Below are 25806 nucleotides of genomic sequence, written 5' to 3' on the forward strand. Positions count from 1 at the left end.
TTGTAGGCCCTTGGAAATATGTATGCTGGGAGTTAATAAATAGAAGTCCTGTAATAGGTTCTGAAATTTTATTAAAGACGAAATGATGTAACGTGACGTCAATGTTACGAGCTAGGCTCACTTGCAATTCAGTTCCCTTTGGAAAAGATTTTGCAATCCATTATAGAGATTTGGTGAAATCACTAGTTAAAAGATTTTGCAATCCATTATAGAGATTTGGTGAAATCAGTAGTTAATATATATGTTGGTGGGGCACTCGTGAATTTGCAAGAAATGTCTTAAGGTACATGTGCAACTGAAACAAAAGTTACAAGAGAGTTAAAAAATAGTATCCACAACACAAAACCTTTGTATTAATAAAAAGCATCGGATAACATTTTTAGTAAAAGCTGGATTAATAGCCCCCTCATCGCATTTCATCATTCACCCACATCCTCTACTCACAAGCTGACATTCATTCCAACAAAAGTGATCAAGAAAAGTGTCTAACACGGCCTGGGAGGATAAGAAACAGGTAGAGCGGAACTTGAGTTTCAGAGAGGCTGCTCTTTCTCTTAACTGGGCTCCATGCTCGCTTTCCATTAACGACTTCACTCCATGTCCGATTTCCTTTCTGCTCACAAGCCCATGCTGTGTTGGCTTGTTGATCATGGCCGCAATCTGGAGGTCCTTGACGAGCAATTTGGCATTGTAGTGCTGATCTCCTCTGATGGGCCATGCCAAGATGGGAACACCGTGGCCGATGCTTTCTACTGTGGAATTCCACCCACAGTGCGACAGAAATCCTCCAGTGGAGGGGTGCGAGAGTATGAGCAGCTGAGGCGCCCAACCACGAATTATCAAACCCAGTCCTTCGATTCGATCTTCGAAACCCTCGGGAAGCATATCCTCTGCCCCTTCTCCTTCAGTATTACCCTGATCACAGGGAGGATGATCAGGAGGGGGAGGACGATCATGGTAGTGATCCTGTAAGACCCAAATGAATGGCTTCTGCGCAGCTTCCAGTCCAAGAGCGAGCTCTCTGGTCTCTTCAAGAGAGGGTCCGACTTCGCTACCGAAAGAAACGAAGAGAACAGATGCAGGCGCCTTGGAATTCAACCATTCCAGACATTGCTCTTCATCGATACTGCTTTTCTTGCCGCGGATTGCGCTATCATGTGTTACAGTGGTGCCTGACCCCGACTGATCTAAAAAAGACGAAGCGGGCAGAAAAGGCCCTGCCGCCCAGATGGGTATCTCTATTTCCTTACCTATGTATTCAATGAACGGAGATTCCAGCTCCTCGCACGTGTTGACCAAAATCCCCACGCAGTCTTTGATCCCATTCATCCATGGCGGAGAATGAGATTTCGACCCAGGAGGACGAGGCGGAGGCCTTCGTCCTGGCGGAAATTTGGGCTTGGAACCTCGAGGCCCACCTGCAGGAGGAGGTGGATGCCCTCGTCCAGGCGGCGGAGGAGGACCACCACCTCCGGGAGGAAAGGGAGGAGCGATATGCTGCAAATCGGAGGGAGTAATAGACATGGAAGGAGGGAAACCAGGGATTAAGAATGCGGCCTGCTTGTCATCATGCTGAAGTTGATCAAGGGAGCTTCGGTGCTTCCAGATTGCATATTCGAAGGCCAAAGAACAGGCCCCAGAAGTGAAGAACGAGACTCTGGGAATACCCAATTTTTTGCACAATTCGGGTACCCATCCCATCATAACGTCGCCAATGATGCAGAGAGGTGGAGTTGAGAGCTTCTTCTGTAGAATCTCTTCAATGGCCTTCTGCTGCTGCTGCTCCATATGATCGTGACCATGATGATCAGGATGTGGTGCTGAATCCCCCAATTCCTCCTCCTCCTCCTTGGATTCCAATTCGATGAATGTGATGCGAAGGCCCGAGGAGGAGGACTGATCAGCGACAGTGCGTAAAGTAGCAGAGACTGAAGAGTCCGCTATAATTGTAATGTGCAGCCCTCGAGCTGCAAGTCTCTTGCAAAGCTCAATGCAGGGGAAGACATGACCCTGCCCGTTGAAGGGAATCGCCACTATTTCAGCTCCTCCTTCCGCCATATTTTTGGAGATCGATAATGGTTTTTACCTTACATCCATACATATATATTCTGATGGACTGATTGATCCATGAAGGCTTAAGGACGAAGCAATGTGTGGAAAGCGTGTTTCCATGGGCTGCCTGGGGAATTTTGAATGGCAGGTAGAGAATTATATATTCGTTGAGAGCGGTGGAGTCGAGATACCATCTACACGTGTAGCGGCAGTTCGCAGGCCGTGTTGCTTCCGACAATAGGTGTTCTAGTAAAAAGGTCTCCGACGTACACCACAGCTTGACCGGCACATGTTTGTATGGTTTGATGACATTCGATGAAAAATGCCAAACAAGGCGTTCCTTTCAAAAACCTAATTTGGAAACGGTATGGATAACTATCTTTTGTCTTTGAAATTTGAGTCCTTCGTCATGGATAATTAACTTTTGTGTGGACCTATCTTCGAAATTTGAGTCCTTTTTAATTTGAAATTTTGTTCTAAAGTCTTTTGATATCTATCCACTTATTTTTTAAATTTGAGTCCTACCTAGTTTGAAATCTTGGTCTATAGTATTTTGGGTATGACTTCGTATTTTGGTATAAATTCTTATTATTTTTCTCGATTGGTTATAACCGAAAATAAAGTTACAATAAAATTGTACATTAATAAGACAAAACATTGAAAATCTAATAAGATATATTTCATAACATAAGCTAAAACTTCATCCAAAATAATTATAATGAAATATGAAATTTTCATATTACTGTTTTAAAAAACTAATTTAAAAATTAGTTATAAATTTTATTTTCTATAGAATATATTACAGCTATAAAAAAAAATTAAAATATGTAATTTTATTATTTATATTATAATATTTTTTAATTAAAAAAACACTATTTTAAACTTTTCAAAAATAATAGTTACAGTGAAATAATAAAAAATTAAAATTGATTTAAAGATTACTCATAAACTGTATCTTTCATAGAATATATCTATGGAAATATAATGAATCGAATTTGAACTTTTTATCACTTGTACCTTGATATTTGATATTAAGCAAAACCCCTAACTCCTAAACATTTTGCTATCTAAACTTAGAAAAAAAAATTATCATGGAAATTCCAAAATATTTAAATTAAATAAACAAAACCCTTAAATTAGATATAATAAAACAAATTCCCTTCACTGATATTATTAACTACAATGTGAAGCTTAATATGTTTATGTAACTTCGTTTATATATAAACTTTTAACCTCACCTACTGGTTAATACACAATTAAATGTTAATTTTAATAACGCCAAATAAGAGGAATTCACTACGTGTTTAAAGTGAACAAAGTTATATATGTTTGCTTTCTTGATTTATTGTTCGCTGCTCTTTTAAAGTTTTACAAGAGTTTGTGATGTAAATCTCAACCTGCAAAATGTATTACTTATTTTGTTGATGCCACATTTGAAAAGATAAGTATTTTCTATTTAACTTGTTAGTTGTTTGTTTATATCGTAAATTATTTTAATTTTAGTTATGTAGAACCTGACCATGAGTGTCATTGTGATATTTTGTTTATTATTATTTATGGTATAAATCTGAGGAAAAAACCATGATAGATTAATGAATAAGAAATGATTATTATTTCTGATGCCAAAAAGGATGATCTAATTTTGGATTTTGGTTATTGTTTTGTTGGTTGATTTGCTAATGAATGTGTGAAGATTTTATTGTATTTGAGTAGACTTTGAAATTTATTAATATTTATATTGAGTTTATGGTTAAGTATTAATTTATTAAGGTATTTTTTATTTGTTCATTATATCATACAATTTAGGTTGGGATTGATTTTTTATCTTACACATGTGATAAAAAAATTTTAAAATATTTTCTAGTTTGGAGTGTTAGTGGTTAAGTTTATTTTAAAAGATTTTGATACTTATTTAAAGTTAATAAAAATTAATATTTTGTTAATAATGCAATTTCAAGTTAAAAATAGATTATTTTCTTAATAAATGTTTTTTAATTTAAAATATAAAGAAGATAGTGTAATTCTTTAAATGTTTAAATATGAAGATAATATGTAACATTTAATGCTACGAAGATTGTTGAAACCTTTAATGTGCAGTCATGTTATGGAAAAATGCTAAAAGGATACTTTGCAGCCAAACACTGCCACCGTTGATGAGGGAGCAATACCATTCAGTCTGATATTATGACGAGAGAGAGGGGACCTACGTTGGATGGTGGAGAAGTGTTGATCGGTTGAACATTAATAACAACAAGAGCATCAATGATATCCTCAGAGTCAAAATCAAAATATGACAACACATACTTTTCCACCCTTTGCAAAAGCGTGAGTATATAATCCAAACATAAGCGAACATTCCTTAGGAGGCGTTTTATGTCCTTCCGTCCTGCAAAAATCTTGTAATTATCCACATGTTTGTCTCGGAGTACCAAACGAAATAGAATGTCCAATTGTTGATTTACTGCGACATAATGCAATTTAAAGTTAATAGCCATGTGTGGTGACACAAAATTTGTTGAACATCTAATTATTCTTATCATTTTAAATATGCTAAATATGGTCATTTAAATTTTGAATTTGCTCAAGTGCCTTGGTTTGTTGAGATGATAGAGAATGTTCATAACTTGAATGATGAAAATTGATGAAATATAAATTATGAATGCAAAGTGACAATGCAACAGTGTTAAATGATAGTAAATGTGAATAATACGAATTTAGTTGATTATAAATAGTCTTGATTATGATCAATCTCAAACTATTTTCCTCTACTTTTTTTATTGTCACACCTGTTAGTTTTGCCATCTTTTCATATCGATCATATGAAAAGGGTTGTTGAAATCACAAACCATTCAAATCTTTAACTTGAACTATTGTAGTAAACGTAATACTTTGCCTCTCTTTCTCTCCAATATTAATAGTATTTTTCTCCAAAGTCAGTCATTATGACAAATGGAATGTTAAACCTCAAGTAAGTTTCAATAATAGTTGTTTTCTATTATCTTGTTTGAATGCAAAGTGACTAACAATGTTGAATGATGGAAAATAGGAGTAATAAGAATGTAGTCAATTACAAATAGTTTACAATTTCAAGAAGCAAACATTCCAGGTAAGTGAACATTTTATTTAAGATGAAAATTCAAGTATTTTATTTATGGTTGAATTATTGTAACCTAGAAATCAAAGCACATCATCAATAATATTTTTGTGCTTACACTGAAATCAATGCACATTATTACTCTAATTACTTTTAGTGTACATCATACATCTAGTTACATCAAATTATAAATCAACATCTACACTGAAATCAATGCATCTAGTGCAAGTTGTTGAGAAATCAATGCAAGTAGATTAGGGTTTGATTCCTCTTGTTTGATAATTACTTGTGAGATGTGTTGGCTTATTTTACTTATTTATTATCTTATCTTTCATCAATCAATTACCATATTACGTGTGTATGAAAATCACAAAACAAGAGACACAAGATGTAGGCACTATGCCAGGGAAAAACCCCCTTCGAGGGGAAAACCTAGTAAAAAATTCTCTTCCTTTCAATAGTATTCTTTAAGACCCTTCACCTAGAAAAATACCAAATATTTCCTCCACGCCAAGTCAGCCTCTTAGATCTTCGACCCCTTTCCAGCAACACTTCCTTTCCACCAACTTCGACTATGTAGTAACTTCTGACATCAGGTAGCAACAAAATTTGGAAGACTTTGATCTCCCATACTAGGGCATACAACAGAGAGAGAGAGGCTCCAACATTTTGATTTTCTTATTCCCCTTAGACTTTACCCAACTCACACTTCCTTTTGCTTCCTTTTACCCACTACGCACTTCTCCAATTTCCTTAGAGATATCGAACTAGCTTGAGTTGAGATGCTCCAAATGAATTCGACTTCCTTCTATTTATAGGCTCCAAGTGAGGTCGAATTGGTGTGCTTAGGCTGACTTGATCTCTTCTAGGCCGAATTGATGTGAAGGTTACATAAATTATATTTGACTCAATAGTAAACCTTTTTACATGATTCAAAAGCCCAAGAAAGGTCTATTTGAATGTACAATGACTCTATAAATTCAATAGTAATCCGGGTCCACAATGGGGAATTTGACTAATATAATGATGACCCAAGCATGAAACCCATGCTTTAATAAGTCATTGATACAATAATAAAAATTCTTTTCTTTATTCTTTTGACAAGTACATTTCATGATGACTCAAATACATTAATGAAGACTGAACCTAGTTACATTTTCCAACGCTCCCTCTTAACTAGGGAGGTATTCATAATATACAAATACAATGGAAGATCTCAAACTATATGAACAATGAAGAACTTTAGGCACCGCAATGCCATGGACTAGATTCCTAACGAGGGAAATCTATCCATTGGTCTCTCATCAATTTAGGCACCGCAATACCATGGACTAGATTCTTGACCAGGGAAATCTATCCAAGTGGGAACAAGGTGGACTCAAGCTTTCACCCTCTCTAGGTACCATCAGACTTACTTTCTAACCACCAACCTAGGGACCTAGGTGTGTATCCATGGTCAAATCTCTATGACCCATGCCACCCTCCCTACTTTGGGACCTAGACATCAACACAAAATGTTGGCCAGGTGTCCTCCCAGGCAATGCTTCACTCGCAAAGCCTCAACAAATATCTTTCAATCTCTTATCATCAATACAATCAACAATATCTATTAAACCAAGCAAGTTCCTTAGATATTTAAACTTCTTATTAGGAATATCCTTTGTCAGTATGTCTACTACGTGTTCATCTTTCGAGACATACTCCAACTTCACGATTCCGTCCTGCACCTAGTTCCTAATAAAGTGGAACTTATTGTTGATATGCTTCGTTCTAGCATGAAACATGGGATCTCCAGACATCTTGATACAAATTTTATCATCACAATTAATCATAGTAGGATCCAGCGAATTCTTGAGCAAATCTATCGGAAGCTTCCTTAACCAAACAACCTCCTTTCCTACTTCACATGCAACCACATATTCTGCCTCAGCAACAGTTAAAGAAAAAATATCTTGCTTCCTACTCATCCATGAGATCGTAGCAGCTCCCAGACTAAAACATCCTCTGATAGTGCTCCTCCCATCAGTCTCACTGCCACCCCAATCAGAGTTTATGAAGCCAATTAGCTTTACTTCCGTACTATCATACTTTAGGCAGTGATGTATGGTTCCACGAAGATACCTCAATATGTGTTTGGAAGCTATCCAGTGATCATGATGAGGCTCCAACTGAAACTGACTAAGAATGTTTACTGCAAAGCATATATATGGCCTCATATTTATCAGATACATTAGGGAACCCACCAATTGATGATAGGAGGTAGGATCCATGAGACTAGCATCAAAGCCCCTCAATTTCTTGAGATTGGTGATCATAGGAGTAGTCATCGGTTTGGAATCCATCATCCCAAATTTCTGCAACAACTTGATGATGTACTTTCCTTACCCCAAATATATCTCCCCATGTCTCTGCCATACTTCTAGACCCAAGCAATAGTGCATCAATCCTAGATCCTTCATTTCAAATTCAGATACCAACATCTTCTTGCATTCTTGAATTCTACGCTCCACACCTATGATGAATAGATCATCCACATATAGTAGAAAATGACGGGCTCATTATTCACAACCTTGATGTGGAGATTCTGATCACCATAACTCTTTACGAACCCAATTCTAAGTAGATATGCATCCATCCTTGCTTACCATGCCCTAGGTGCTTACTTCAAGCCATATAGGGCCTTCTTAAGCCTGCAAATATGAAAGTCCCTATTATTAACTTCAAAGCCTTCAAGTTTTTCGATATACACTTCCTCATCTATGGTCCCATTCAGAAATGTGGTCTTCACATCCATTTGACGGATATTCCAACCCATTGTAGCAGCCAATGAAACCAAAGATCTCATGGTAGTGTACCTTGTTGTGGGTGCAAAGGCTTCTTCATAATTAATGCCTTCCTTTTGAGAGAAATCCCTTGCAACGAATCTAACTTTGTACTTGTCTATACTTCCATCAACAACATGTTTGATCTTATAGATCCATTTGGAGGTGACAACCGATTTGTCACTAGGTATAGGAACGATTTACCAAACCCCATTCTTCATGATGGATTGATATTATTCTTGCATTGCTTTCTTCCAAAACTCTTGATGAGAAGATTCCTTGAATGTATATGGTTCAATTTCAATTAACTTTGTCATATATGCAACATAACCAAAATATATTTTCGGTCTCTTACTTTCCCTAAAGGTTCATTTCGCAGCTTCATGTACTTCAACATCTTCTAATGTAGCTTTCAACTAATTTGGCATTTTCTTTGTGGTTGGGATGACCAACGATTGAATAGGCTCAATGGTCCTTCTTCTTCTTATTGATTTTTAGTAGGGTTTTCATGATAAACTTCTTCTTCTTCAAATATGTTCAATTTCAATTAACTTTGTCATATATGCAACATAACCAAAATATATTTTTGGTCTCTTACTTTCCCTAAAGGTTCATTTTGCAGCTTCATGTACTTCAACATATTCTAATGTAGCTTTCAACCAATTTGGCATTTTCTTTGTGGTTGGGATGACCAACGATTGAATAGGCTCACTTGGTCCTTCTTCTTCTTATTGATTTTTAGTAGGGTTTTCATGATAAACTTCTTCTTCTTCAAATATGGGAACTTCTTCGTCATCATAATTAATATGAATATCCTTTGATTTATTGTATGCTTGATTTTCATCAAATATGACATCCCTGCTCACTTCAATATGTCTTCCTTCCTTAATGTAGATTCTATATTCTTTTGAGAAGAGACTATATCCAATGAATATTCCCTTGATACTTGTAGAGTCCAACGTATTTCACTTGTCCTTTGGAACATGGATGTATGTTGGACTTCCAAAGATTCAGAGGTGATCCACACTCTGCTTCTTCCTTGTGAATACTTCTTCAGGTGTTATATTATTAAGACTTCTATGAGGACTTCTATTTTGAATGTACACAACTGTCATTGTTGGTTCTCCCTATAATAATTTTGGTAGATCTTGATCAAGGAGCATAGTTCGAATGCCTTCTTCAATTGACCTATTCTTCCTTTCGTCCACTCCATTTTGTTCGAGATAATAGGGAACAATGAGCTCCCTCTTAATACTTGCTTCCTTACAATATGCAATCAATTCCTTAGAAGTGTATTCCCCACCATTGTCGGACCTTAGAGTTTTTATCTTTCTTTTGGTTAGGGTTTCCACTTCGGACCTAAACTCCTCGAACTTATCAAATACTTCATCTTTTGTTTTGAGAAGGTAGAGGCATGTCTTTCTAGAATGGTCATCAATGAATGTTACATAGTAGAGATGACCTCCAAGTGATTTGTCAGACATGGGCCCACACACATCACAATGGATGAGGTCCAATATCTCTTTAGATCTAGTTTCACTATTCAGAAATGGCTTTCTTGTATGTTCTCCCAAAGAGCGTCCCTTTCACACACCTTCATGAAATAACTTCATATTGGGGATACCATGAACTAATTGACTAAGAGTAGGGATGACCTTATAATGTAGATGACTATACCTCCTATGCCATAGCTCAATGGGATTGATTTCCATATGAACCAAAGCTTGAGGAGGTGGTGTAATGACTCTATAAAGGATTCCTTCATGAACTCCAATAACCCGAGCTTTATAATTGCTAGAGTATTTTCCCCAAACCAATACTTTTCTATCAACAAAAGAAACTATTTCTCCTTTATCTTCTAAACAAGAAATCGAAACCAAATTCTTTTTCAAACATGGAACATATACAATGTTGTTGAGGTGCAACTTCGATCCGTTTTCCAACTTCAACAATGTTGATCCCAGGCCTCTAATAAGATATCTTTTGTTGTCACCCAATTCCACTTCTTGAGAAGATGGCTCCTTTGATAGTGTATGAATTTGTTTACTTTATCTTTCCATGTGTCTTGATTCTCCACTATCAATTATCCATGCATTGTCATCACTAAGAGAACTCGTAAGAGCAGCCAAGAATCCTTGACTTTTGACCTTGTGAATAAGTAGTGGATGAACTTCTTGATCCAGCTTCCAGCTGTGTTGATACCCATTCTTATGTAGTTCATCAAAGAGGTAGAATCCATGCCAACAAAGTGATCTTCAACTTTTCCTGACCTAAGCTCTGATACCATTTTGAGAAATCAATGAAAGTAGATTAGGGTTTGATTCCTCTTACTTGATAATTACTTGTGAGTTATGTTGACTTCCTTTACTTCTTTATTATCTTATCTTTCATCAAGCAATTACCATATTATTTGTGTCTGAAGATCACAAAACAAGAGACACAAGATGTAGGCACTATGCCAGGGAAAAACCCCCTTCGAGGGGAAAACCCAATAAAAAATTCTCTTCCTTTCAGTATTATTCTTTGAGACTCTTCACCCTAGAAAAAGACCAAACCTTCCCTCCACACCAAGTCAACCTCCTAGATCTTCGACCCCTTTCCAACAACACTTCCTTTCCAGCAACTTCAACTATGTAGCAGTTTTTTGCATCAGGAAACAAAACAACTTGGAAGGCTTTGATCTCCAAAACTAGGGCACGAAATAGAGAGAGAGTAGCACCAAAACTTCGATTTCTTCCTTCTCCTTAGACTTGATCCAACTCGCACTTTCTTTATACTTCTTCTTTCCACTTCGCACTTCTCCATCTTCCTTAGAGATATCAAACTTGCTTGAGATGATATGCTCCAAATGAATTCGACTTCCTTTTATTTATAGGCTCCAAGTCAGGTTGAATTGGTGTCCTTAGGCCAACCTTATCTCCTTTAGGCCGGTTTGGTGTGGAGGTTACATAAATTATATTTGACTCAATAGTAAACCTTTTTACATGATTCAAAAGCCCAAGAAAGGTCTCTTTGAATGTAAAAGGACTCTATAAACTCAATATTAATCCTAGGAGTCCACAATGGGGACTTTGACTAATATAATGATGACCCAAGAATGAAACCCATGCTTTAATAAGTCATTGAGACAATAATAAAAATTATTTTCTTTATTCTTTTGACAAGAACATTTCATGATGACTCAAATACATTAATGAAGACCGAACCTAGTTACATTTTCCAACACAAGTAATGAAATAGGATTAGGAATCAACATCTACGCTGAAATCAATGCATCTAGTGCAAGTAACCAATTAGGATTAGAAATCAACATCTACAATGAAAACAATGCATCTAGTGTAATCAATTAAATAGGATTAGGAATCAACATCTACACTGAAATCAATGCATCTATGTCAGTGAAAAACAAAAATATTCACGCCTTTCTAAATCCAATTTCTTTTACCTTTTGTAAAATCCTTACTTCTTCTTCCTTTATGGTTAATAATGTTAAATATTATGTAATATTTTTATATGTATCTGTGTTGTCTTTTTTCTTCTTCCCTCTCTCTCCTCCCTCCATCTCTGTGTTTATCTCTCTCCTTCTCTCCCTCTCCCTTTTTCCCCCATCTCTCTCTCTCTCTCTCCCCCCCACCATCTATATCTATATCTCCTTATTTGTCTCTATATCTCACCTCCCCCTAAACACACATGCTTTGTCTCTCCATATTTATCTCTCTTTTCCTCCCTCCCTCTCTTTGTCTCTCATTTCTTCCCTCTCTCCCCCCTCCATCTATATTTCTATCTCCTTCCATCTCTCCTTATTTTCCTCTCTATCTCACCCCCCACGAATTCACAGTCTCTCTCCATAGCTATCTATCTCTCTCTCTCTCCACCTTTCTCTCTCTATACATTTCTTCTTACCTCCCTCTCTCTCCCCCTCCAACTCCATCTCTCTCCCTCTCCCTCCCTCTCTCCTTCTCTCTCTAAAGTCCTCTCTCTCTTCCTTCCTCTCTCCGTTATGCTCTTGACCTGCGAGAAGATACCGGAATACCAAATATGCGAAGAAATATATCTAGAACACAGAACAATAAGAAATAACAACATATATTTTATTATTCAGAAAGGAGAGCAATGTTCACTTGCCTCTTCGAGCGGGCAACCTCTAATAGAGCTGGGTTCAATTGCAAAATAAGACACGACACTCCTCAAGGGGAGTCTCTATCCTTTATATAGGATTCATACATGCAATACCATGGGTCAGTACCATGGTTCTTATTAATACCATCTATCTAATACCATGGCCCATTTGCAACTAACTGTGGCCCCTTCTTTAAATGCGGGTCAACCACTTACAATTATTAATATGGGATTTATTGACTCTTTAACTAACTATAACTATGACTCGACCCTATTACATAAATAAGGGGGTTAGGGTTGGACCCTAACACTCTCCCTTTCTCTCCAACCTCCCTCTATCTCTCCCCCCATATCTCTCTCTTCGCCCTCCAATTCTATCACTATCTCCCTCCCTCTCTCCTTCTCTCTCCCCCCTCCATCTCTGTGATCTAGGTGGATATTGGTGGCCATGCACCTATTCCACTTGGATCCCCAACATTTTTTCTTTCAGTTTCTTTAATTGTAGCATAATTTATTATTTTTGGCATTTTTTTGGATCCTAAACTTTCGGAGCCGTTTTGAGGCCCTAAACATCATTTTCTTTAGAAAATGGGGAGACTCAAAACCTATAATAAGGGTTTGCAGTCGAAATGTGTAATCTTCAGATAGATCTTTCTTACGAGGTATCGTACACGTCAAACGAAGATCATATGCCAAAGTTACAACCCTAGAAGTTGATGTACCAATTTATCCCAAGGGGGCCCATAGACTTTTAGCACTTTATCTCCTACGATTAGGTTTTTAGATGTTTAAGGTTTTCCATTATTTCTCAATAATAAATAGGCCTCCAAGCCTCATTGTAACATAGTTTAGAAGGCATGTATCCGCACATCTATTCTCAAAGATAAGCTACCATCACCCAAATCTAATATATTTCCATTTTGCATGTAAATAATTTTTAGTACCTTGTTATTAATGAATTAAAGTTATGTTTTCACTATACCTTTGTGTTTATGTTCATATCTATATTTCATTTCGTTCCTTCATAAATCTATATCATTGGTATTAGAGCAGTTTTATCTTTGTTTTCTTTTTTGTGCATGTCCCCAATGACGTCAGGGTATAAGGAGTTAGGGATTGAACTGGTTGAACCTTTGCAAGACTGGCCTCGCCAACCCCGATGGGATCCCATGAAGGAAGAAAATAAAGACGATGGAGCATGAGATCCTTTCAAAATATTTCTCAAAGAATCCCTCAAGCGACAATGAAATGAGATGATGGACAAATTTTCCTAGATCCTTCGGCGAATGCCCACAGGTAATGCATCTTCATCTAGCAACCACCTTGGAGGCGCCACTCCATTTAAGTTACAAGTCAACTTTGACACCTTCACCTACACCTCTACCTCCACCTCCACCATTCATCATGGCAAACACAATGAAGATGCCAATCTTCAAAGGAATAGGAAGTGAAGATCTGGAGCAATTCTGGTTTGTTGCGAACACTGTATGGATAATATAAAGAAGGCGCAATTGGTTACCACCTTGTAGGATCATGCACTAACCTAGTACATTAAGTATTGTGCTGATAATCCTCAGGCATCGTTAGTAGAGACTCGGACAATTTTAAACAAACAATTTAGTAAGCCTAAATCTGAGGCGCAGTCGGTAATTGAATTTAAGGAGATCCGAATGAGAGTCGATGAGACACCTTGGGGCTTTGATTGGAGGTTGAAGTGCCAAATTAGGCAGGCTAACATGCAAACCTTAGATACCCAGCATTGCGACTTGATTATAGCATCGCTTTTTCCACACTTAAGAATAACTATGTCACAACAGAAGAAAGCAATGCAAGCAAAAGCCTTGGAGATCACGATGACTCTGCATGCATCACCTATTCAAGATACAAACTTGGGGGTACAACAAATTCAGTCGCAGTTAGAAAGCCTACACCTAGAATTACAGAGTCTAAAGAAAGAGAAGTAGACCAAGCCAGAAGTGTACGCAGAGGTTTGGTGCTTGAAGTGCAAGGGCCAATCCCCCTGAATCCAGAAGCCCCAGTCAGGTCGAGCATGGGAGCTTCGCCATGGTGTGCCATTTGTCAAGTTATTGGGCAACATGCGATGGATAACTGCCACTTACTTCAGAAGTTCGTTCAGACACCCCAACAACTGTTTTGCAATTTCTGTAAATCTGTGGGCCATGATGAGCGCCATTGTCGAAGTTATGAGATGATGATGGAAAGAACCCCTACTTACCATATGCAAGCATAAACTTGGTCTCCATATCAAGGCGCAGGAGGATCACGCGTGGTTTTTCAAGGTCAAGGACGAGGACAAGGAGGAGGGCCTGGTATAGTTTGTGGTTAGGTCATCTACTACAACTGCGAACAACTGGGGCACTTCGCGCGAGATTGTTCAAATCCTACACACCCTTCGTGTCAATATTGTAGACAATTCGACCATGCAATAAAAGACTGGTTGGTGCTAATAGCTAAAATGTAAGAAAATAAAATTCAGCCTCAGTAGCCTACGCAAAATTTACAAATGATGAGGGATGAGCCCCACGAGGAAGATCGGAGCATTAATATTGTACTAAGAAGTGGTATGACCACTAGTGCAGATAAAGGTAAGTAGCTTGAAGAAGATGGATGGGTCTGCAAAGCTCCTAAGAAAGAATTCTCCTTTGACCTTAATCACGTTAAGGAAACATTCATGGAAGAAAAGAAGAGTTTGACTGAGGCCTCCACCTCAGGAAGCCATGAAAAGACACCAAAGACCAATGCGATGCAAGAGGTTAATCCTTTCGTACTCACTACTTTCTTGAAGACCTGCATGAAGTTACTGCGCGATATAAAGGTTGTGGAAGGATTGCAAGAATTAATAAATAAATGCACCAATAAAGAAAAGATCCTTAATGAACAACATGTGGTAAGAAACATCGGTAAGCATAAGGCACGAATAGGACGCGAGATGCGGCTAACAACGCAGATAGGCGATTACGAAATGGACCAAGTATTTTTGGATTTGGGGTCCGATGCAAATGTTCTGCCAAAACAGACAAGGGAAAGGATGGGGAGGCCTGTGCTACAATGATCTCTGATTCAACTCCAAATGACGAATCAACATAAAATCAACCCCATGGGACGATTGTATGGAGTGACGGTTGATATTGAAGGTGTGAGTGCATTAACAGACTTCGAAGAGGGATTATTGTCGATGACATTAATCCCTACCCCACGCTCCTGGGAATTGTCTGGGTTATTGATATGAACAGGGTCATTAATTTGAAGAAGATGAAAATTACCTTTGAAAAGAAGTCGCTTAGGGTCGTAGTGCCACTGGATCCTACAGAAGGAGCACACTATACTGAACCTGTCCACGATTATGTAGAAAGTGACAATGAGTTGGATCAAATATACAAGATAACAACACAAGATTAGGATTGGATCAATCCAATGGTAGATGGACAGATCGCATGGGATCGGGAGAGTTCATGTACTTCTGACTCAGATGAGGAATTAGAGAATTGACAGAACCACTTACATGAAGTATCTACATTGCGATGCAATATGATGATGAAGTCATTGCGTTGTGTTTCGTCGGAGGTAAGGAAACTACCTTATTATGATGGTCTAAATGACGTAGATATGTTTTTAGATGAATTTGAGTGTGAAGTCCCTGAAGACCACAATTTTCAAGCATTAGAGTTGGCATTGTGTGCTACACCTACGCGATGGTGGGGTATGCACAAGGAAAGTTTTGTTGGATGGAGGGATTACAGGCGAATGATGAAGTTACGATTTGGGTATGCTTATACTAGAATCACTGAGAAGTATAGTCGGAAGGATGATCCGTGCGATCACCTGGCGAAGTAGACTAAGGTGTGGGGGATGGAACCACAACTAGAATGGGTACATATATTTTTCCATACCTTGGATACAATCCCCATGAATTGGTATCTTGAAACAGAGCTCCACCATGGCACTGCGGAGTGGGATGCATTGAGAGAAAGTTTCCTATTGACTTTTAGCTTCGAGGACGGGTTTGCAAGCATCGAAGGAGTGCTTCAAGAGATTAAAGCAGTTATCTTTAGGATGCCGAAGGATGCTATGGAATGGACCCAACCTGATTGGAGCACCTAGCTGCGCCACGCATTGGAATGCTATAATGTGACTGTTGAAGAGGAGGAAGAAGACTCGAGGAATATCAATATTCCAGAAATAGAAGGGCATCGCAAAATAGAAGGACCACAAGTAGAGAACCCAGACATCTATGCACCTTTGAAAATAAGACAGGTAAACATTGGCACTGAGGAAGAACCAAATTTCATGAATATTGGAGATTATTTTGACGATGCTACAATAGAAAAATTTGTTGAATTACTTCGCGAGTACCAAGATCTCTTCCCCACTAAGTTTTCATATTTAAAGGGCATACTTGGTGATTTGGGTGTTATGCAGATCACATTGAAACAGAGGCCTTATCGCCTTAATCCTAAGTATAAGGAGAAGGTTCGCCAAGAGCTGGATAAAATGTTGGATGCAGGAATTATAGAACCTGTTGAAGAGTCTGATTGGGTGAGCTCGATGGTAGTCCAAGAGAAGAAACAAAAGGGCGAAATAAGGATCTGCGTAGATCTGCAGAAGCTGAATGATGCATGTGTTCATGATCCATTTCCAACGTCATTTACAGATGAAGTGTTAGACAATGTTGGAGGGTAGGAGGCCTATTCCTTTACTTATGGGTTTTCCAGTTATCACCAAATTAAGATTGCACCAGAGGATCGAAGAAAAACCACCTTCGCGACAAAGCGGGGTTGCCTTTAGTACACTATTATGCCTTTTGGATTAAAGAATGCGCCTGCAATATTTTTCCACGTAGTCATAGAAGCATTTAAAGAATTCATTCATAAGTTTCTGGAAGTATACTTCGATGACTAGATCGTGTTTGGATTGGTAAAATGTCATGTAGCAAGTATGTGCCTTATGTTGGATACATGTCGAAGATACCAGATTGCGCTGAATTTGAAAAAATGTAAATTCTATGTTACTTTTTGGATCTTGATGGGTTATGTCATGTGCAAGCAAGGATTGATGGTGGACCCTGTAGAGATCATTGTAAATGTGAACTTGGAGGCCCCTAGGAATGTTAAGCAATTGCGCATGACGCTGGGACACACTGGATACTATATAAAATTCATTAAAGCCTATACTCAAATCATTGCGCCTATGGAAAAATTGCTGAAGAAGGATACAACATTCTGTTGGGATGAGGAATGCCAATGTAACTTACATGTGTTAAAAGAAAATATGGTGACTGCGCTAATCCTAGTATTTTTTTATTGGAAGAAGGAGTTTCATGTACATGTGGATGCTTCTTGCATTGCGCTCGGTGCAGTACTAAAATAGACAGGCGAAGGCGAATTGGACCATCCTATAGCCTTTGCAAGTAGGAAGTTATCAAAGGCTGAAAAAAATTATTCAACAAAAAAGCGCGAGGGGTTGGCCATGGTCTATGTGCTATAGAAATTCAGGCATTATCTATTAGGGGGACATTTCAAAATGTATACAAATCATTCTACCTTAAAGTACGTGGTCAACAAGCCTGTGTTGGGGGGAAAGATTTGTAGGTGATTGTTATTATTTCAGGAATATGTTTTTAAAGTTATTGTGAAGCCTGGTCGGTTGAATGTCGGTCTAGACCACCTATCAAGGATTGAAATAGGTGAAGAACCCAATAAATTGAAGGAAGGGTTGCCGAACACGCAACTCTTTATAGTACATGTCGCAGATGACCATTTTGCTAAGATTATTTAATTCTTAACTACAGGGATAGCACTTCAAGGATATCCAACTCAGGAGAAGAAAGAATTAGTCATTCACGCAACAAATGTTTTGGTCATTGCGAGACATTTGTACAAAATCGGGGCAGACAAAATAATGCGGAGATATGGGCCAGAATTTGAGCGTGATAGTATTCTTGTTGAATCTCACAGGGGAACTGCGGGAGGCCATTATGCAGGGAAATCAAATGTGCAGAATATATTTCACGCAGGATTATGGTGGCCAACATTGCACAAGGATTCCAAAGCATACTGTAAGGCGTGCAATGCATGTCAATGAACTAGCAAACTGTCGCGGAGGGATGAATTACCGCTACATACTCAAGTATCTTTGCAGGCATTTGAGAAGTGGTCAATCGATTTTATTGTTCCAATTCAGCCACCTAGAAATAAAATAGGCGTGCGCTACATTATCACTGCCTCGAAATATTTAACCTGATGGGCAGAAGCACAACCAGTGAAGGATTGTACAACGGCTACTGCAGCAAAGTTCTTATTTGAATATGTCTTAACACAGTTTGGATGCTAGAAAGTACTAATGAGTGAAAGCGGAACACACTTTCTGAATGAAATGATTAGCGCAATGACAAATGAATTTCAAGTCTACCATCAGAAGAGCACACCATATCACCCGTAGGCAAATGGAACAGTTGAAGCTTTTAACAAAATTTTGGAGAAGGCATTGAGAAAGGTATATAATGTGCAACAAAATGACTGGGATTTGCGTGTACCTGCAATAATATGGGCCTATAGGAGAACCTGTAAAAAGATGACAGGATAAACGTTGTTTAGATTGGTCTATGGTGTCGAAGCAGTGATGCCTATGGAGTACATTGTACCTATTCTACGCATAGAATCTTTGACAAATATGGTGGATCACAAGGCCTTGGGGGAATGGCTCACGTAGCTAATGGAGTTAGAGGAGGACCTATTTCTAGTGGGATTCCACCAACAAGTGAAGAGGGAACATGAAAAAGCATGGCATGTTCGCCATATCAAGCTTCACACTTTCAAGATAAATGACCTTGTGTTGTTATACGATAGCAAGTTCACCAAATTTTCGGGTAAATTCTAGATGCATTGGTTAGGACCGTATATTGTCAAGGAAATTACAGAGGGTGGCACAGTTTAGCGTGCAAAGCTGAATAGTGAACCTTGTTAGAAAATTATATATTACAGAGAAATGGGACACAAAATATATTCCAGAAATATAAACACATAAAATAAGAGAGACATAGATATATGTGGTTCACCCAATTCGGGCTACATCCACAGAGAAACACCCAGTATTTCCTTTATATTATCCGACAAAATGAATAAATACAACCTACAACATATCCGTTGTCATTCCCTCTTCGTTCTCACACAATCCCCTCTCTCTTTCTCGCTCAGAATACACATGTGCATAGATGCAATACAATTCCCTCATATATAGTGAGGGGTTACCTTTTAGGGAAAAAACCCTAAATTAAACATAGCTTCTACCGTCATATTTCTGCCTAATGAATGGTTGATATTGACTACGAAATAACACCATTTTACAAGGCAATTTTACATCTATTTTTAGCCTCGGGGGCACTGCCCCCGATCCCCCACCAAGGGGGGGCTCCAAATAATGGTTGTCACCCCCCTGGCAGCACACATAAATGGGCAACGTTGCCACCACATTACGAAATGGAGTCCAATGCGACGATACCTCTGAATAAAGAAGATAATAAGGTTCCACACCCAACAAACTTTTTTCGGGAAAAGTAAATGGGAGCTTGCTCAAGTTGTATATGGGGGATCCTGCCCCTGTGCAATGAATATATGAATGCATGATAGTCTTAGTGCTCCTGACAGTTGCAAGGGAGCACGGGACCATAAACTACACTGCCCAGCTAGGGGGACAAGGGTGCAATAGATGAAGCTGCACTCGGGATGCTATGCCATAGAGGAAGGTATCGTGAAACCTAGGCCAAAAATATCCATTGGGGTCATTGTAGCTGATTGGACTGAGAAAATCCCATTAGGAGGAGCAAGTAGGCATAAATTAAGGAGAAAATCTTTGAAATTTTTCCGCCAAAGGTGCATTTATGACAAAGTTATGGAGGGAACGGTAAGATTTGAATCTGAATTCATTCAAGCCTATACTCAAATCATTGCGCCTATGGAAAATTTTTTGAAGAAGGATACAACATTCTGTTGGGATGAGGAATGCCAATGTAACTTAGATGTGTTAAAAGAAAATATGGTGACTGCACTAATCTTGGTATTTTTTTATTGGAAGAAGGAGTTTCATGTACATGTGGATGCTTCTTGCATTGTGCTGGGTGCAGTACTAACATAGGCAGGCGAAGGCGAATTGGACCATCCTATAGCCTTTGCAAGTAGGAATTTATCAAAGGCTGAAAAAAATTATTCAATGAAAAAGCGCGAGGGGTTGGCCATGGTCTATGCGCTGTAGAAATTCAGGCATTATCTATTAGGGGGACATTTCAAAATGTATACAGATCATTCTACCTTAAAGTACGTGGTCAACAAGCCTGTGTTTGGGGGAAAGATTTGTAGGTGATTGTTATTATTTTAGGAATATGTTTTTAAAGTTATTGTGAAGCCTGGTCGGTTGAACGTTGCTCTAGACCACCTATCAAGGATTGAAACATGTGAAGAACCCAATAATTTGGAGGAAGGGTTGTCGAACGCGCAACTCTTTACAGTACATGTCGCAGATGACCATTTTGCTAACATTATTTAATTCTTAACTACAGGGATAACACCTAAAGGATATACAACTCAGGAGAAGAAAGAATTAGTCGTTCACGCAACAAATGTTTTGGTCATTGCGAGACATTTGTACAAAATCGGGGCAGAAAAAATAATGCGGAGATATGGGCCAGAATTTGAGCGTGATAGTATTCTTGTTGAATCTCACAGGGGAACTGCGGGAGGTCATTATGCAGGGAAATCAACTGTGCAGAAGATTTTTCACGTGGTATTATGGTGGCCAACATTGCACAAGGATTCCAAAGCATGCTGTAAGGTGTGCAATGCATGTCAATGAACTAGCAAACTGTCACGGAGGGATGAACTACCGCTACATACTCAATTATCTTTGCAGGAATTTGAGAAGTGGGCAATCGATTTTATTGGGCCAATTCAGCCACCTGGAAAGAAAACGGGCGCATGCTACATTATCACTGCCTCGGAATATTTAACCTGATGGGCAGAAGCACAACCAGTGAAGGATTGTACAACGGCTACTACAACAAAGTTCTTATTTGAATGTATTAACGTAGTTTGGATGCTAGAAAGTACTAATGAGTGATAGGGGAATACACTTTCTGAATGAAATGATTAGTGCAATGACAAATGAATTTCAAGTCTACCATTGGAAGAGCACACCATATCACCCGTAGGCAAATGGAACAGTTGATGCTTTTAACAAAATTTTGGAGAAGGCATTGAGAAAGGTATATAACGCGCAACAGAATGACTGGGATTTGCGTGTACCTGCAATACTATGGGCCTATAGGACAACCTGTAAAAAGATGACAGGGTAAAAGTTGTTTAGATTGGTCTATGGCGTCGAAGCAGTGATGCCTATGCAGTACATTGTACCTATTCTACGCATAGAATCTTTGACAGATATGGTGGATCACAAGGCCTTGGGGGAATGACTCACGTAGCTAATGGAGTTAGAGGAGGACCTATTTCTAGCGGGATTCCACCAACAAGTGAAGAAGGAACGTGAAAAAGCATGGCATGTTCTCCATATCAAGCTTCACACTTTCAAGATAAATGATCTTGTGTTGTTATACGATAGCAAGTTCACCAAATTTTCGGGTAAATTCCAGATGCATTGGTTAGGACCGTATATTGTCAAGGAAATTACAGAGGGTGGCGTAGTTCAGCTTGTGAAGCTGAATGGTGAACCTTGTTAGAAAATTATATATTACAGAGAAATGGGACACATAAAATATATTCCAGAAATATAAACACATAAAACACATAAAATAAGAAAGACATAGATATATGTGGTTCACCCAATTCGGGCTACATCCACAGAGAAACACCCAGTCTTTCCTTTATATTATCCAGCAAAATGAAGAGATACAACCTACAACATATCCGTTGTCATTCCCTCTTCGCTCTCACACAATCCCCTCTCTCTTTCTCGCTCAGAATACACATGTGCATAGACGCAATACAATTCCCTCATATATAGTGAGGGGTTACCTTTTAGGGAAAAAAACCCTAAATTAAACATAGCTTCTACCGTCAGATTTCTGCCTAGTGAATGGTCAATATTGACTACGAAATTACACCATTTTACAAGGCAATTTTACATCTATTTTTAGCCTCAGGGGCACTGCCCCCGATCCCCCACCAAGGGGGGCTTCCAAATAATGGTTGTCACCCCCCTGGCGGCACGCATAAATGGGCGGCGTTGCCACCACATTACGAAATGGGGTCCAATGTGACGATACCTCTGAATAAAGAAGATAATCAAGTTCCACACTCAACAAACTTTTTTCGGGAAAAGTAAATGGGAGCTTGCTGAAGTTGTATATGGGGGATCCTGCCCCTATGCAATGAATATATGATTGAATGATAGTCTTAGTGCTCCAGGCAGTTGCAAGGGAGCACGGGACCATAAACTACACTGCCCAGCTAGGGGGACAAGGGTGTAATAGATGAAGCTGCACTTAGGATGCTATGCCATGGAGGAAGGTGTCGCGCAACCTAGGCCAAAAATAGCCATTGGGGTCACTGTAGCTGATTGGACTGAGAAAATCCCATTAGGAGGAGCAGGTAGGCGTAAATTAAGGAGAAAATCTTTGAAATTTTTCCGCCAAAGGTGCATTTATGACAAAGTTATGGAGGGAACAGTAAGATTTGAATCTGAATTCACTATAATTATGTCATGTTGGTCTGCAAAGAAACACTTTGTTGTCTACGAATTTCTTGCATGCATCAAGAAGATTGGGAGGTTTTTTTCAAGCAACCAGGGCTCGCTCATTATTCTGATACATTGTGCCGAGTTTCTTTGGAGAGGATATCTGAGCCTATGGGTTCTAAGGCCATAGTGTGTGAGGCCCTAGATCCGGAAGCAGTGGGCATAGAAGCTACACTAGCAGTACCTATAGTGCCAAGGTCGCCTAAGCCAAAATAGTCTACTTCTAAGCCAAAGCAAAAGAAGTAGACTATCCTAAAAAGCATGATGGAAGTAATGTCGTCTTCAAATAAACCAATTTGCACTTATACTTCATAACAATGTCATCTTCAAATAAATGTCATCTTCAAATAAACCAATTTGCAGTTATAGTTCATAACATTATCATGTCAATTCCGGATAGCGTGAAACATAAGACAGTAAGATGCACACCCCACAACACAAAACCTTTGCATTAATAAAAAGCATCGGATAACATATTTAGTAAAAGCTGGATTAATGGCCCCCTCATCGCATTTCATTATTCACCCAGATCCTGTACTTACAAGCTGACATTCATTCCAACAACTTCGGACTGCTTCGGTAAAAGGTGATCAAGAAAAGTGTCTAATACGGCTTGGGAGGATAAGAAACAGGTAGAGCGGAACTTGAGTTTCAGAGAGGCTGCTCTTTCTCTTAACTGGGCTCCATGCTCGCTTTCCATTAACAACTTCACTCCATGTTCGATTTCCTTCCTGCTCACAAGCCCATTCTGTGTTGGCTTGTCGATCATGGCCGCAATCTGGAGGTCCTTGACGAGCAATTTGGCATTGTAGTGCTGATCTCCTCTGATGGGCCATGCCAAGATGGGAACACCGTGGCCGATGCTTTCTACTGTGGAATTCCACCCACAGTGCGACAGAAATCCTCCAGTGGAGGGGTGCGAGAGTATGAGCAGCTGAGGCGCCCAACCACGAATTATCAAACCCAGTCCCTCGATTCGATCTTCGAAACCCTCGGGAAGCATATCCTCTGCCCCTTCTCCTTCACTATTACCCTGATCACAGGGAGGATGATCAGGAGGGGGAGGACGATCATGGTAGTGATCCTGTAAGACCCAAATGAATGGCTTCTGTGCAGCTTCCAGTCCAAGAGCGAGCTCTCTGGTCTCTTCAACAGAGGGTCCGACTTCGCTACCGAAAGAAACGAAGAGAACAGATGCAGGCGCCTTGGAATTCAACCATTCCAGACATTGCTCTTCATCGATACTGCTTTTCTTGCCGCGGATTGCGCTATCATGTGTTACAGTGGTGCCTGACCCCGACTGATATAAAAAAGACGAAGCGGGCAGAAAAGGCCCTGCCGCCCAGATGGGTATCTCTATTTCCTTACCTATGTATTCAATGAACGGAGATTCCAGCTCCTCGCACGTGTTGACCAAAATCCCCACGCAGTCTTTGATCCCATTCATCCATGGCGGAGAATGGGATTTCGACCCAGGAGGACGAGGCGGAGGCCTTCGTCCTGGCGGAAATTTGGGCTTGGAACCTTGAGGCCCACCTGCAGGAGGAGGTGGATGCCCTCGTCCAGGCGGTGGAGGAGGACCACCACCTCCGGGAGGAAAGGGAGGAGCGATATGCAGCAAATCGGAGGGAGTAATAGACATGGAGGGAGGGAAACCAGGGACTAAGAAGGCGGCCTGCTTGTCATCATGTTGAAGTTGATCAAGAGAGCTTCGGTGCTTCCAGATTGCATATTCGAAGGCCAAAGAACAGGCCCCAGAAGTGAAGAACGAGACTCTGGGAATACCCAATTTTTTGCACAATTCGGGTACCCATCCCATCATAACGTCGCCAATGATGCAGAGAGGTGGGGTTGAGAGCTTCTTCTGTAGAATCTCTTCCATGGCCTTCTGCTGCTGCTGCTCCATATGATCGTGACCATGGTGATCAGGATGTGGTGCTGAATCCCCCAATTCCTCCTCCTCGGATTCCAATTCGATGAATGTGATGCGAAGGCCCGAGGAGGAGGACTGATCGGCTACAGTGCGTAAAGTAGCAGAAACGGAAGAGTCCGCTATAATTGTCATGTGCAGACCTCGAGCTGCAAGTCTCTTGCAAAGCTCAATGCAGGGGAAGACATGACCCTGCGCGCTGAAGGGAATCGCCACTATTTCAGCTCCTCCTTCCGCCATATTTTTGTAGATCGATAATCGTTTTTACCTTACATCCATATATATATACTCTGATGGACTGATTGATCCATGATGGCTTAAGGTCGAAGCAATGTGTGGAGAGCGTGTTTCCATGGGCTGCCAGGGGAATTTTGAATGGTAGGTGGAGAGCGGTGGAGTCGAGATACCATCTATACGTGTAGCGGCACTTCGCAGGCCGTGTTGCTTCCGACAATAGGTATTCTAGTAAAAAGGTCTCCCACGTACACCACAGCTTGACCGACACATGTTTGTATGGTTTGATGACATTCAATGAAAAATGCCAAACAAGGCGTTCCTTTCAAAAACCTAATTTGGAAACGGTATGGATAACTAACTTTTGTCTAAAAAGTCTTTGAAATTTGAGTCCTTCGTTATGGATAATTAACTTTTGTGTAGACATATCTTCGAAATTTGTGTCCTTTTTAATTTGAAAGTTTGCTCTATAGTCTTTTGATATCTATCCACTTATTTTTTAAATTTGAGTCCTACCTAGTTTGAAATCTTGGTCTATAGTATTTTGGGTATGACTTCGTATTTTGGTATAAATTCTTATTATTTTTCTCGATTGGTTATAACCGAAAATAAAGTTACAATAAAATTGTACATTAATAAGACAAAACATTGAAAATTTAATAACATATATTTCATAACATAAGCTAAAACTTCATCCAAAATGATTATAATGAAATATGAAATTTTCATATTACTGTTTTAAAAAACTAATTTAAAAATTAGTTACAAATTTTATTTTCTATAGAATATATTCC

The 25806-nt window shown here is 39.3% G+C and overlaps 2 protein-coding genes across 2 annotated transcripts; both read right to left on the minus strand.

Moving 5' to 3' along the window:
* Window positions 1–326: 326 nt before the first annotated feature.
* On the minus strand, window positions 327–2183 carry LOC149233722 (UDP-glycosyltransferase 73C6-like). The gene has a single exon (XM_089379836.1). It carries the CDS (start codon window positions 2056–2058, stop codon window positions 424–426), a length of 1635 nt encoding a protein of 544 aa, XP_089235962.1. The 5' UTR covers window positions 2059–2183; the 3' UTR covers window positions 327–423.
* Window positions 2184–22874: 20691 nt separating this feature from the next.
* LOC149233723 (UDP-glycosyltransferase 73C6-like) lies at window positions 22875–25133 on the minus strand. The gene has a single exon (XM_089379837.1). It carries the CDS (start codon window positions 25016–25018, stop codon window positions 23387–23389), a length of 1632 nt encoding a protein of 543 aa, XP_089235963.1. The 5' UTR covers window positions 25019–25133; the 3' UTR covers window positions 22875–23386.
* Window positions 25134–25806: the final 673 nt, after the last annotated feature.

The sequence above is a fragment of the Pinus tabuliformis genome, chromosome J, assembly GCF_031772625.1.
Source record: "Pinus tabuliformis cultivar Carrire ecotype Pingquan chromosome J, CPIR1, whole genome shotgun sequence".
Taxonomy (NCBI): Eukaryota; Viridiplantae; Streptophyta; class Pinopsida; order Pinales; family Pinaceae; genus Pinus; species Pinus tabuliformis.